Genomic DNA, 15,326 nt, shown 5'->3' with positions numbered 1-15,326 from the left:
ATGGAGACTAATGAGAATGAAGATACAACCGTTCAAAATCTTTGGGATACAGCAAAAGCAGTCCTGAGAGGGGAAATACATCGCAATACACGCATCCCTAAAAAAACTGGAAAAAAGCCTTGGTGTCCATCGAAAGATGAATGGATAAAGAAGATGTGATTTATGTATACAATGGAATATTACTCAGCCATTAGAAATGACAAATACCCACCATTTGCTTCCACGTGGATGGAACTGGAGGGTATTATGCTGAGTGAAATAAGTCAATCGGAGAAGGACAAACATTATATGGTCTCATTCATTTGAGGAATAAAAAAAAATAGTGAAAGGGAATAAAGGGGAAAGGAAAAAAAAAAAGAGTGGGAAATATCAGAAAGGGAGACAGAACATGAGAGACTCCTAACTCTGGGAAACGAACTAGGGGTGGTGGAAGGGGAGGTGGGGGTGGTGGGGGTGACTGGGTGAAGGGCACTGAGGGGGGCACTTGATGGGATGAGCACTGGGTGTTATTCTATATGTTGGCAAATTGTACACCAATAAAATATAAATTTATAAAAAATAAATCGAAAAAAATAAAATTATGTCATATGTTACACAAGTTACCTATCAATAAAAACTACATTTTGCCTGGTTCAAAAAAAAAAAACTGGAAAAAACTCAAATACACAAGCTAGCCTTGCACCTAAAGGAACTGGAGAAAGAACAACAATTAAAACCTACACCCAGCAGATGAAGAGAGTTAATAAAGGTTTGAGCAGAACTCAATGAAATAGAGACCGGAAGAACTGTAGAACAGATCAACAAAACCAGGAGTTGGTTCTTTGAAAGAATTAATAAGATAGATTAAACCATTAGCCAGCTTTATTAAAAACAAAAGAGAAAAGACTCCAATTAATAAAATAACGAATGAAAAAGGAGAGATCACAACCAATACCAAGGAAATACAAATGATTTTAAAAACATTATGAGCAGCTATATGCCAATAAATTAGGCAATCTAGAAGAAACGGATGCATTTCTGGAAAACCACAAACTACCAAAACTGGAACAGGAAGAAATAGAAAACCTGAACAGGCCAATAACCAGGGAGGAAATTGAAGCAGTCATCAAAAATCTCCCAAAACACAAAAGTCCAGGGCTAGATGGCTTCCCACGGGAATTCTATCAGACGTTTAAAGAAGAAACAATACCTATTCTACTAACACTGTTCAGAAAGATAGAAAGGGATGAAATACTTCCAAACTCGTTTTATGAGGCCAGCATCACCTTAATTCCAAAACCAGACAAAGGCCCCACCCAAAAGGAGAATTATAGACCAATATCCGTGATGAACACAGATGCAAAAATTCTCAACAAGATAGTAGCTAATAGGATCCAACAGTACATGAAGAAGATTATTCACCATGACCAAGTGGGATTTATTCCCGGGATGCAAGGCTGGTTCAACACTCATAAAGCAATCAACGTGATAGATCATATCAACAAGAGAATAAAACAAGAACCATATGACTCTCTCAGCAGATGCAGAGAAAGCATTTGACAAAATACAGCATCCATTCCTGATCAAAACTCTTCAGAGCGTAGGGATAGAGGAAACATTCCCCAGCATCTTAAAAGCCACCTACAGAAAGCCCACAGCAAATATCATTCTCAATGGGGAAACACCGGGAGCCTTTCCCCTAAGATCAGGAACACCACAGGGATGTCCACTCTCACCACTGCTATTCAACATAGTACTAGAAGTCCTAGCCTCAGCAATCAGGCAACACAAAGAAATAAAAGGCATTCAAATTGGCAAAGAAGAAGCCAAACTCTCCCTCTTTGCAGGTGACATGATACTGTAGATAGAAAACTCAAAAGACTCCACCCCAAGATTGCTAGAACTCATACAGCAATTTGGCAGTGTGGCAGGATACAAAATCAATGCCCAGAAATCAGTGGCATTTCTATACACTGACAAAGAGGCTGAAGAAAGAGAAATTAAGGAGTCAATGCCATTTACAATTGCACCCAAAAGCATAAGACACCTAGGAATAAAGAACTTTTGAAACTCAACAGCAAAGAAACAAACAATCCAATCATGAAATGGGCAAAAGACTTGAACAGAAATCTCACAGAGGAAGACATAGACATGGCCAACAGGCACATGAGAAAATGCTCCGCATCACTGACCATCAGAGAAATACAAATCAAAACCACAATGAGATACCACCTCACACCAGTGAGAATGGGGAAAATTAACAAGACAGGAACCAAGAAATGTTGGAGAGGATGTGGAGAAAGGGGAGCCCTCTTGCACCGTTGGTGGGAATGTGAACTGGTGCAGCCACTCTGGAAAACTGTGAAGGTTCCTCAAAGAGTTAAAAATAGAGCTACCCTATGAGCAATTGGGTAGCAATTGCACTGCTGGGGATTTACCCCAAAGATACAGATGCAGTGAAATGCCAGGATACCTTCACCCTGATGTTTAAAGCAGCAACATCGACAATAGCCACACTGTGGGAGGAGCCTCGGTGTCCATCGAAAGATGAATGGATAAAGAAGATGTGGTATATGTACACAATGGAGTATTCCTCAGCCATTAGAAATGACAAATACCCACCATTTGCTTCGACGTGGATAGAACTGGAGGGTATTATACGGAGTGAAGTAAGTCAATCTGAGAAGGACAAACATGTGGTCTCATTCATTCGGGGAATATAAAAAATAGTGAAAGGGAATAAAGGGGAAAGGAGAGAACATGAGTGGGAAATATCAGAGAGGGTGACAGAACATGAGAGACACCTAACTCTGAGAAACAAACAAGGGGTAGTGGAAAGGGAGGCGGGCGGGGGGTTGGGGTGACTGGGTGATGGGCACTGAGGGGGGCACTTGACGGGATGAGCACTGGGTGTTATACTATATGTTGGCAAATTGAACTCCGATAAGAAATATACCAAAAAAAAAAAAAAAAGAAAAGAAAAAAGAAAAAAGCTAAATCAGGCAGCTTACATATCCAGCAGGCAGCAGGGAAAGGATATTTACATTTTATCTATGCCCTGGAATGATGTTATATCTACCTGTTTCTTGTCTCATTTCAAGTAGAGGTGATCTTGTAACACTTATGAGATACCCAGCTCAGACATCCCTCGTGCAATGTATTCTCAAATCTCCCCTTCTCTGAACACCCACGGGTTGCTCATCTCTCACCATAATATGTGTAAATGTCTATTTCAGGGTCAATGTCCCTAAGACTCCTGGGAGCAACTTGAGAGCAGGAATTATGTGTCCTTCACTGTTGCAATGCCAACGTCCCACACCAATCCTCACAGCTATTATGGCTCCAAACTGCATAAGAATGGAACCATAGCATCGAGTCGCTTTCCAAGCCCCAGTACAATTCATGAAAAAATTTTTTAAGATTCATTTATTTATTCATCACACACACACACACACACACACACAGGCAGAGACACAGGCAGAGGGAAAAGCAGGCTCCCCACAGGGAGCCAGATGTGGGACTGATCCCGGATCCTGGGATCTCACCCCGAGCCAAAGGCAGATGCTCAAATGCTGAGCCACCCAGGCATCCCAATGAAAAGTTTTTACTTCAACCCTTCCTCTAAATCCACAGAGATTGGGACAGCCCCCTAAGGTCCATCTCTTGGATTTAAGCAGCACCTCTCTTGGCAGCTCCGGGAACACAGTGGTGCTGAAATGAAGAGAGGCAGGTGAACCCACTGCTCAGGACAAAGACAGCTTCTTCCAAACATCTGTGACATCCTTGAATTGACTGTCAAACTATCCCAGTCACTGGCATCTTCAGTCGTGTCCAGGAGCAGAAGCTGAATATTTTTGGCCCCCAGAGTCTCCCTTAGAAAAGCAAAGCAGGACCTGCATCACTTTCGCTGAGAGGTAAGAAAACAAGATCATTTGATTTGGGAAGGGTAGAAAGAGAAGACCAAAACGTTCTTTCTCCTACAAGTCACCTGTGGGATGCCAGACACTACCTGGGTGCCATGGAGACTACATGGGATTTAATCCCCATGGCAGGCTGAGAGCATGAGGGCTCATCTCCCTACTGTAGGTGAAGACATGAGGGTCAGAAAACCAGAGCCCTGGTCTGGGTCAGGGGCAGAGCCTGGGCTAGAACCAGTTTCTGTTTGATTACAAAGCCCTTCTTCTCTTAACCTGAATGACAGTATATTTTAAATTGAAGCTTATAAAATAAATGTACTAGATCAATACTAGCATTAAAATTCCCACGTCATAGGGGCAGGTGGCTGGCTCAGTCAGTCCAGGGTGAACTCCTGGTTTCAGAGATATGAGTTCAAGCCCCATGATGGGTGCAGAGATGCCTTGAAAAAAAGAATATCTTTAAAAAAACCCATGGCACAGAACATGAGAGGAGATATCAAAGGGAATCCCATAGAATAAAAGTAAGTGTTTTTTGTTAGATTTCTGTTTTATTTGTGTATGTGCTCTGTGTGTGTGTGTGTGTGCGTGTGTGTGTTCTATTGTGTTGGATAATAGTGTGAATGTATTTCTTACTTGGGGCAATGGTAAAAATGCTTAAGAGCTACTGCACTCTATATTCCTGCATCTAGATTGTCTGTACATAGAAAGCAGGCAAAAAATGAAAGCCACCTTACCAAATATCCCCTTCATTCTTGATGGAAATATTGATACCATCTTCCTTAATAATTAACTCAAGTTTTTAGAGATAAAGAATCTTGCTCATGTGGACACTTGGGTGGCTCAGCGGTTGAGTGTCTGCCTTCCGCTCAGTGATCCTGTGGTCTGGGATCGAGTCCTGCATTGGGCTCCTGGTGAGGAGCCTGCTTCTGTCTCTGCCTATGTGTCCGCCTCTCTCATGAATAAATAAATAAAATCGCTAAAAGAAAAAGAATCGGGCAGCCCGAGTGGCTCAGCGGTTTAGCGCCGCCTTCAGCCCAGGGCCTGATCCTGGAGACCCGGGATCGAGTCCCGCGTCGGGCTCCTTGCATGGAGCCTGCTTCTCCCTCTGCCTGTGTGTGTGTGTGTGTGTGTGTGTGTGTGTGTGTGTGATGAATAAATAAATAAAATCTTTTAAAAGTTAAAAAAAAACAAGAATCTTGCTCATGGTTACAGAGCGAGCAAGTTGCTGGTCATAACCGTCTCTGCAGGGGTGAAAAACAAGTCAACTATAACGACATCTCAAGCTCTTGGTGCAATTGAGGTGTGAGAATTGTTTGTGCAATGGGCTTGAGATGTCTGAATCATCCCCAGAGAGTCCTGTACCTTTTCAGGTACACTTCTGAGTTCTTCAGCAGATTAAAGAAGGACATTCTGGAGCACCTAACGTTATCATAGAGGCAAGATCACCTCAAGAAGCCTTCATGAAGAAGTGAAGACAAGAAGAGGGGCAGCTAGAAGGGAGAGGAGGTGAAATGCAGGACCAGGGGTAGATGAGAGCAGAGACAGAAAGAAGTCCATCTGAAAAGAGGATGTGCATGGCAAGAGGTTGTGGCAGCAATTCATTTTTAGAACCAAGGACAGGACCCTGCCAGCCCTATTAGCAGCTGAGCCCTCGTTCAGGACCAAGAACAGCCCAACAGGCCAGTTGGCTTTGTTCAGAGCTAAGAACATCACTCCATCAGAAGTTGGCATGGAAAGAGTGTCAAGCACCAACTTCGAGCCTCCTTGTGCTCATCTGAAAAAAGAGGTTTATGCCAAAATACCAAGTGGAATTTTCCACCAAAAGCGTATCTGCCTTCCTGTGCAAAACTGTGTCCCCATAATTATAAAATAACATCAACAGTGACAACAGATAATTTATTGCGTTCATATTATTCAACAGTTTTTCTTCTGTTACTCTAAGGGAAATATCTTAGTGATCTCATCTATCTTTGCCTAAACCAACAGTTTTGGAAGGAATTCTCCTTTTTCCTTAATTCGGACATGTTAAGAATTAAGCATTTTCAGGGGGGAAATTTTTACTAAAATTGAGGGAGAAGCCATTTAAAGAATTGGAGTAAGAATATGATATTTAGGTTCAAAGGAAGATTAGTACTCACACTTGATGTGCGATGTTGGTCCTGTTTTAAAGTGGGGGGAGAGTGCATTTGTACATTAAGTGCAAGAATATGCCATCAATATTTCTGAAAGGACCCTCAAGAAACTGGTGACTGTTGTTTCCTCAGAGAACGAAATGGAAGCACAAAATTTTATTTTTTTATTAAAATTTTACTTAAAAAATTCACATACATAAAATTGACTTTTTGGTGTGCATTTATATTAATTTTTAACACATGTAGAAGCTATTTCTATAAATGGCTTTTATAAATACTGAGCAGATGCAAAAAAAAAAGCAACCCAGAAATATGTATAAAAATAATGATGCATTTGTCTTTCTCTGACAGACTTATTTCACATACCATTATGCCCTCTAGCTCCATCCATGTCATTGCAAATGGCAAGATTTCATTCTTTTTATGGCTGCATAATATTATATTGTGCTGGATAATATTTTATACCACATCTCCCTTATCCCATTCATCTGTTGATGGACACTGGGCTGCTTCCATAAATCACTGCATTGGACACCTGAAAGTAATATAACACTGTATGTTAACTATACTGGAATGAACACAAAAGATAAAATAACAAAGTAAGATAAAGATGCAATGAGTCTCTTATATTCATTAGCTATTTTAAAAACTTGATTATCTTTGAAGTCCCTGTATACTCTTCTTATACCACTCTTCACTGGTAAGAAGTATCCTTGAATTTGGGGCTCATTATTATCCTATTTTGCCACATAACTTTGTATCCCTAAACAATGTATTTCTTCAAACTTTTTGCACAGTGTGACTTTTAGATAAATGGAATTATAACTGCACACATACGTAACTTTTCTCTTTTGTTCAATATAACGTTTCTGAGGTTGATTTATTCAGAACGTTAGATGTGGTCCTGATTCATTCATTTATTTGAAGAATAGTATTCCACTATATAAAGAGATCACAATTTATTTATCAGTTCTACGACTGGACACTTGGGATGTTTGCAGGGTTTTTTTTTTTTTTTTCCTTTTTTTGCTAGTAAAACAGTGCCGCTTTGAACAGTACTTAATCCGGATATATACTTACACATAGAATTTCTGGGGCATAGTGACATCTTAAAACTTAGTACATAATGCCAAATTGTTTTCTGAAGTCAGCATACAATTCAGACTCCCAGCAACTGTGTATAAAAGTTCTTATTATTAGACTTAATATTTTCAGACATTTATACTTGCCAATTCCATGCGTGTGAAATGGTATCTAATTTTGGTTTTAATTTCCATCTCCTTGGTTCCCAATATCTCCCAAAATAGCAAATTTCCTATGTTTCAAGTGATGTATTATTCTTTGGTGAGGTATACTTTCAGGCCTCCTCTGCAATTTTCTATGGAAAAAATTATTTTTCATATTAATTGGACAATTTCTTTGTATAGCCTACATAGGCTGCCCTTGTCACTCACATGTTTTGCAGGAATATTTTTCATTTGTGACTTTTAAATTTTTTTGTGGTGATCAGATTTCCTTTTGATGATTATAGTTTTTACATTTTATTTTTTAAAGTTTTTAAAAGTTTATTTATTTATTGAAGTAATCTCTATACCCATAATGGGGCTCAAAAGAAAGGAATCCAACCTAGGTATGACCACTTAAAGTCAACAAAAGAAAAGAAAGTACAATCATAGCTCTTACTTCCATTCTACAGGCAAGATAACAGGCTTGTAAAGGCTGTCTTGCCAAAGATCACAGATTTGCTAACTACCGGTGGAAGCTTCTTGTTTCCAGGTTTGTGACTTTCTGGCTCACTGGTCCTCCTGACAGTAGTCAATCTATAGCACTTACGGTGGCTCTCAGGGCCCTGATGCTCTTCCTCTTTTTTTTTTTTTTTTTTCTCTTCCTCTTTTACCGTTTTACTCCTGCCTGGATCATGGTCTCCACTAACATTTCTTTCTTCACTCAGATGGAGAGGTCCCTGGAGTTGGGCAACATGACCAGAGTCCAGGAGTTTGTCTTGCTGGGTTTGTCCACCAGGCCGGGCATAAGGAATGCCCTGTTTGCTGTCTTCCTGACCCTCTACCTGCTGACCCTCCTGGAAAACACCCTCATCATCTACCTCATCTGCAGTCACAGCGAGCTCCACAAGCCCATGTACTTCTTCTTGGGTAACCTGAGCTGCCTAGAGATGTGCTATGTGTCAGTGACCATGCCCAGCCTGCTCCTGGGGCTTTGGACTGGACCCTGCCATGTACCCTTCACAGCCTGCATAATTCAGCTTTTTTTATTCATAGCTTTCATTAGTACCAAGTGCACCCTCCTGGCCTCCATGGCTTATGATCGCTATGTGGCCATCTGCCACCCACTCCACTACCCACTGCTTATGAGGCCCCAGGTCTGCCTGGGCTTGGCTTTGTCCTCATGGCTTGGGGGGCTGCTGGTCTCAGTGGTAAAGACATCTTGCATTGCCAGCCTGTCCTACTGTGGCCCCAATGTCCTCAACCACTTCTTCTGTGACGTCTCCCCTCTGCTCAACCTGTCTTGCACCCATGTGGCCCTGACGGAGCTGGTGGACTTCATCTCTGCCATCATTATCTTCTGTGGGTCATTACTAGTTGCTTTGGCCTCCTATGTAGCCATTGGGAACACTGTGCTCCACATGCCATCGGCAGCCACCCGTCGCAAAGCCCTCTCCACCTGTGCCTCACACCTGTTGGTGGTGGGCATGTTCTACGCAGCAGTCCTCTTCATATATTCCCACCCCAGACACATCAATTCTACAGGGCTCAGCAAGGTGCTGTCAGTCATCTATACGATGGTCACACCCATGTGCAGCCCTATCATCTACTGCCTGCGGAACAGAGAGGTCCACGTCGCGCTGCAGAAAACTCTCCACTTGTGCTGGGTCTCTTCAGTTAGAACTGACCTTGCCCACTCTTGAATTTAAGAGAACAAACTGATGGTCACCATGGATAGATGAGTGAGGTGAATGGAATGAAGGAGTGCACTTGTCGCGATCAGCACCAGGTGATGTATGGAAGTGTTGAATCACTATATTATACACCTGAAAATAATATTACACTGCATGTTAGCTAAGTGAAAATTAAATAAAAACCTAAAAAATAATAAAGTAAAACTATCATGGCCAAACGCGCGTGCGCGCGCACACACACACACACACACACACACACACAGGATCAAAGGTAAGTGGAAACTAGGAGGAAAATATTAGCAACATAATGTATAAAGACATTCTTAAAATAAATGAGAGAAATAGGAATACTCTAAGACAAAAGCAAAGAAAAATGATCATGGACAGGCAGGTTAATGAAGGGAAAATATATGGCTGATGGCCTACCAAAAAAATGTGCAACCTCTCTAGTAACCCAAGATATATAAGTTGAATCTGAAGATAGCAATTTACTCCATGCCTCCTGAAAGATATTTTGAAGAATACTATCAAACAAGAATGTTTATTGCAAAATTGTGAAATTTGGAATAAACGTTATTTTATTGGTAATTATTGGAAATAACTCAAATGCCCATTGAAAACATATTATTTAAATATATTGTATTGTATCCATACTATGAAATAATATCCATCCATTGAAGAGATTAAACTAGACCACTGGTATCTACTAGATACTGTTGTGGGGATGTGGTCTGTTGTTGAGTTAAAGATGAAAGAAACAGTACATGAATATGTCAACGTTTTGTGAAACAGTAATGATAAAGATGCTAATTGCAATAATTATTCATGTTTGTTCACACCTAGAAATGAATCAGAAAGGATATATATTGAACAGTTTTTAGGTGTGAGACCACAGGCTGTCTTGCCAAAAGACAACTCAACTTGGAAACTCATATTTTCCATTTTATATGTTTGAATATTTAGCAATAAGGTTATTTGACCTTCATAAATGAATAAATAAATGTATTATAGGAGAAAGCAAATTCAAAGAATGACCTTCTATGGGATGATTTACTTATCACACTAGCACATTTTAAATTTATTTTTTAAATTTTTTCCAGCTTTAATGAGATATAATTGGCATATAACATTGTGTAAATTTAAGGTGTACGATGTGTTGATTTGATTCATTTATATATTGTGCATACTTTTAATTTTTATTTTAATTAATAAAATAAAATTCATGTTGACAATAACTCAAGGGTAATGAGCATGTTCAGGTGTTTTTTGTTACATTATAGACTGGTGCATTTTAGGAGGGAAGTTTGTTAATACAAAAAGTCTTGAGAATCTGAATGCCTTTACATCCAGCAATTCTACTTTGAGAATTTAACTTGAAGCTAAAAATGAAAGAAATGAGCAAAAGCTGAGCTACAAAGATACCCACTCAGGACTATTTTCACAAGGACAAGTAATCTAAGAGTTTATTTTTTTAAGTAATAGGAATGGCCAATAAACCTATGGAATGATGCTCAGCCTTCACCACTACTAGAGACATGAAAACCAAAGTAATAGGATGCACTTCCACATAGCAAATTTTATTTATTTTTTATTTTTTAAAAGATTTTATTTAGTTACTCATAAGAGACAGAGAGAGGCAGAGACATAGACAGAGAGAGAGCAGGCTCCCTGTGGGGAGCCTGATGCGGGACTCAATCGCAGGACCCTGGGATCACAACCTGAGTCAAAGGCAGATGCTCAACCACTGAGCCCCCAGGTGCCTCTCACAGAGCAAATTTTTTTAAAAAAAGAAATTATTTGAGAATACCCAGTGTTGATGTGGCAAGGAGTGGGGTGGGAAGAGGCACTCTCAGATGCTGTGGGAATGCGGGTTGAGGCAGTGTTTTTGTAAAACCATCTGCTGATATTAATCAAAGTTTACATATTACTTTGATACAGCAACTGCCATTTTATCTTTGTGTTATAGATGTTGAGATAATCATTTATATTCTTCATCAATGATTCCAGACCCCTACCTGCTAGGCACATGTAGGATTGCATTTTCTGGGCTCTTTGTGGGTGAGTAGAGTTACATGGGTGGGTGAAGTCCTATGAATGGTTCTGGCCTACAAGCAATTATGTCACTTACAGGCCAAAGCATTGAATTCCTGGTGTGGGACCCCCTCATCTCTTCTGTCTTGCATGGTGACTGGCAAGGTTCAAAGTAGTGGCTGCTTCTCCCACTTGAGGTCTGGACCATGGTTAGCAGATCCTTACCTGCCAACCTTCAGTGGACACAGAACAGGAGCAATTGACAAACATTTACTAAACGAAGTCACTAAGATTTCAGGGTTATTATTGTTATAGCAGTAACCAGCCTTCCTAGCAAAATACAAAACTATTTGGACACGTGGACAAAAAGTAGCTAACCAAAGAGTTTATTGTAATATTTCTTGCAATAATCATAAACTAAAAATTATCTATATTTATCCATAGATAAATGGATGAATCTGTTATGAGTACTATGCCTTTATGAACCTTTACGATGGCCATAGAAATTCTCTATATGCCAGTTTCACACAGGCATTGCTAAATGACAGTAGTGCATCAAGTCATATGATCGGAGAAATGAGCGATTTAGTTCAAATAGTTTGGAAAAATATGTCCATCAGTTGATACATCTCCCTCCCTCCCTTTAGCTATGTGCAAACCACCCTGTAAATTTTACGTCAGATGATAAATCAGTCAGTGTAGGGTTAGGTAGATGACTATTCCAAATTAGAGATGAGGAAGTTGACATTCAGAGAAGTATGGTAAGTTGCTCAAGGTCACACAGGCAGCAGCTCTAATACCACAACTTCTTTTGCGGCCATCTGACTTAGGTATGTTGTGCTCCTGGATGCTCATTTGAGCCTCCTTAGCTAGAGATGGGCACCAGATCTCTGCTCCCTAAAAGGATACCATTTGGTGTCTTTCTGTGTCTGTCTGACATTTGTCTTGTCTTGTTTTGTCTGACATATATTTGTGAAATATATATGTCACATTTTCTTTATAGTTCATCTGTTAATGGACATTTAGTTGTTTCTATATTTGGCTACTGCGAATAATGCTGCAATGAACAGGGGAATGGAGATTTCTCTTCAAGATCCTAGATTAAAGTTGTGTACATTAAATGGGTACAGCTTTTCATATATCAATTATACCTCAATAAAATGGTTTTGAAAATCTCTTGACCCTAGTTTACTTATATAAAATAAAAAGAATTATTTCAGGTATATTGTATTATTTGCTCACAATTCCTCTACTCACTGTCCTTATGACTTTAATTTGGATAAAATACACTTTGCTGTGCCCACTGACTTTTGATTGACCATATAATTCACTGTGGCTAGTGGAATATGGATCAGATTGAGAGTTCTGAGCTGATGCCAAAAGAAGCACTAACTAGGAGCACCTGGGTAGTTCAGTCAGTTAAGTGGCTGACTCTTGGTTTCTGCTCGGGTCATGATCTCAGGGTCCTGGGATCCAGCCCTGCATGGGGCTCTGAATTTGGCAAGGGGTCTGTTTGTGGATTCTCCCTCTCCCTCTTGCTCTGCCCCTCCCCCTGCTCTCATGCTCTCTCTCATGCTCACTCTCTAAGATAAATAAATAATTTTTTTGAAAAATATATTAAAAAGAAAAAGAAGCACTAACTTTTTCTACTGCCCTCTTGCTATTTGGCTTGATAAGAGCATATCCTGGTTCTGGGATAAGAAACAAGGGGAACAGACCTAAACCTGATCTGCAGCCAGAAGCAGAACACCACCACTCAGCCATAGATCCACCAGGCAGGGGGGAAATTTGTGCTATTGAAGTCACTGAAAACAATTTTTGATTACTTGTTACATAGCAGTAGTGTAGCAATAGCTACATATAGCATCATAATGATTAGGTTATGGGTTCAGCCAAAAATAGTTGCTTAAACAGGATGGAAATAATTTCCCACCAATGTAGCATCATTGATTTGGGGTTGACAAGACAATCCAAAGTGTCAAAGGACCCAAGCCCCTATCTTGTTCCACCATTCTCAACATGAAGCTTCCAGATCAGAGTCCAAGATAGCTGCTCCAGTTCTAGCCATCATGTCTTTATTCCAACCATAAGAGATGGAAGAGTAGCAAAGGATGTACAGGAAAGTGTCTTTCCCCTAAAAAGCATAACCTGAAACTTTGCCATTGACGTCTGTCCAGCACATACTCATATGACCCTATGTAGGGACAAGAGAAGAGTTCCAAATATTGTTTTCTGAGTGTCATATGGCCCTATGCAGGGGAAAGAGAAGAGCTGACAAACATTTTTTTTCTGGGTGGCTATGTTTCCAGCTGAAATCTGGTGGATCTATTACTAAAGGAAGAAGGAAGGACAACACTCGTTGTTACATGCATCTCCCTCACAGGGTGGCTGTAAGGCTTAAAATGTGACAAATATTTATCCATTCATCTTCTTTATCCATTCATCTTTCGATGGACAGGCACTGAGGGGGGCACTTGATGGGGTGAGCACTGGGTGTTATGCTACATGTTGGGAAATTGAACACCAATAAAAAATAAAATAAAATAAATAGCCAACAGGAAACTAAAAAATAAATAAAATCCTCATTAACCTTTCTAGGAAGGTTCTTTGAATAAACAATGGAATTTTAAAGCAAAAAAGTGCAAAAAATCCATATAAAGTGCTTTGCATAGGGTCTGGAATTCAGCAAATTCTCTATAGGCAGCAGGTCTTATAAGAGTCATGAATCTTTGGAAATATGGAGATCGTTAAGACTTTACCTTTCTTCAATGGATTGTTCACTTGTTTATTCAACCAAATTCACTGAGCAGCTAACATGTACCAGGTGTTGTCCTGAGCAGTGGCATCACTGCCTAAGAGTGATGGAGTCCATGCTTCTGCAGCTCTACTGCTTCGGTCTGTATAGTCTCACTTGTGTGAAATGGAAGCCACAGAAGAAATGGAAAGAGGGGTGCTGTGTTAAGCCTTCGTATCAGGGCAATTAGGGAAAGCTCCATAACAAAGGGACCCAGAAGCCAGACCTTGAAGGTGTCTGCATGTGCAGAGATGACAGGGAACATACCAGCATTCAGACAGACCAGCTTTTGCAAAGACACCAGATGTAATGGACCTGACATATCTCCGTAATGTTGGGTGTAGTGTGGCCAAAATCAGAACAGAACGGAATCGTGAATTCCTAGTTAAGAAGATTCAGTTCTGTCTCAAGGACACAAAAGACAGATTAAAGTGATTTTTTTAACTGAAAAATACATATTTATTACAAAGGCAATGCACACTTACAACAACAAAAAAGACAAAATACAACAAAATGAAAATGAAAGCAAAGACCTCCCAAGATCTTCCATATAATGGCAATTACCAGAAACATTTTATAAAAGTGATTTTCAATTCTTTCCTATATACATATATATACACACTGCACTATGCTGCATTTGAACATTAAGATGTAGTTATGCTGTACATGTCATTTTATAACACATTTTCCACATCACAATGTACAATTGACATCTCTCATGGCAATAAATGGACTTATAGGAGTTATTTTTCACGACACCTTAGGATTCCATTGTGTGGCTGTGCTGGAGTTTATTTTGACTACTCCTGCCTTGTCAAATATAATTTTATCCCAATATTTATCAATTACAAACAGAAGGGGTGCTTTGGTGGCTCAGTCAGTTGAGCGTCTGATCTGACTCTTGATCTCAGCTCAGGTCTTGATCTCAGGGTCGTGAGTCTCACAGGCTCCACGCTAGGCATGAAGCCTACTTAAAAATAAAATAAAATGAAAAATAAAAGCACAAAATTTATTGCTGAAAACATCCTAACTTATTTTCTTGGCAAAAGATTGTAACTGGTATGCTGCCAAAGCCCACATACATTCAGGGTTTTTTTACACATATTGCCAAATTGCCCTCCAGAAGCATTGTACCAATTTCAGTTAATAACTTTTATTAATCTTGAAGTTTGCAAAAAAAATGTTTTTACTCTTCCAGAATTTTTGTTTTTAAATTTTAAAAATTTAAATATTTATTGGGGCACCTGGCTGGCTCATCAGCAGAGCGTGCAACTCTTGATTGATTGGTTTTGAGTTCAAGCCCCACGTTGGGTGTAGTAGAGCCTACTAATAAAAAAAAAAATACTTAAAAAAATGTAGGGATCCCTGGGTGGCACAGCGGTTTAGCGCCTGCCTTTGGCCCAGGGCGCGATCCTGGAGGCCCGGGATCGAATCCCACGTCGGCTTCCGGTGCATGGAGCTTGCTTCTTCCTCTGCCTGTGTCTCTGCCTCTCTCTCTCTCTCTCTCTCTCTCTCTGTGACTATCATAAATAAATAAAAAAAATTTTTTTTTAAAA

The 15,326-nt window shown here is 39.9% G+C and overlaps 1 protein-coding gene across 1 annotated transcript; it reads left to right on the top strand.

Annotated features, from left to right (window-relative positions):
* Nucleotides 1–7,979: 7,979 nt before the first annotated feature.
* LOC112644951 (olfactory receptor 5-like) lies at nucleotides 7,980–9,227 on the top strand. Its single transcript, XM_025423803.2, has one exon. The coding sequence runs from the start codon at nucleotides 7,980–7,982 to the stop codon at nucleotides 8,952–8,954; it is 975 nt and encodes a 324-aa protein (XP_025279588.1). The 3' UTR covers nucleotides 8,955–9,227.
* The last annotated feature ends 6,099 nt before the right edge of the window (nucleotides 9,228–15,326 follow it).

The sequence above is a fragment of the Canis lupus genome, chromosome 1 (assembly GCF_003254725.2).
Source record: "Canis lupus dingo isolate Sandy chromosome 1, ASM325472v2, whole genome shotgun sequence".
Classification (NCBI taxonomy): domain Eukaryota; kingdom Metazoa; phylum Chordata; class Mammalia; order Carnivora; family Canidae; genus Canis; species Canis lupus.
Note: the sequence above shows the minus strand (reverse complement) of the source record. Positions and strands in the feature narration are given on the sequence as shown.

Excerpts from the sequence above, each read along its gene's own strand:
- LOC112644951 (XM_025423803.2), top strand. The coding sequence starts at position 7,980 with ATGGAGAGGTCCCTGGAGTTGGGCAACATGACCAGAGTCCAGGAGTTT.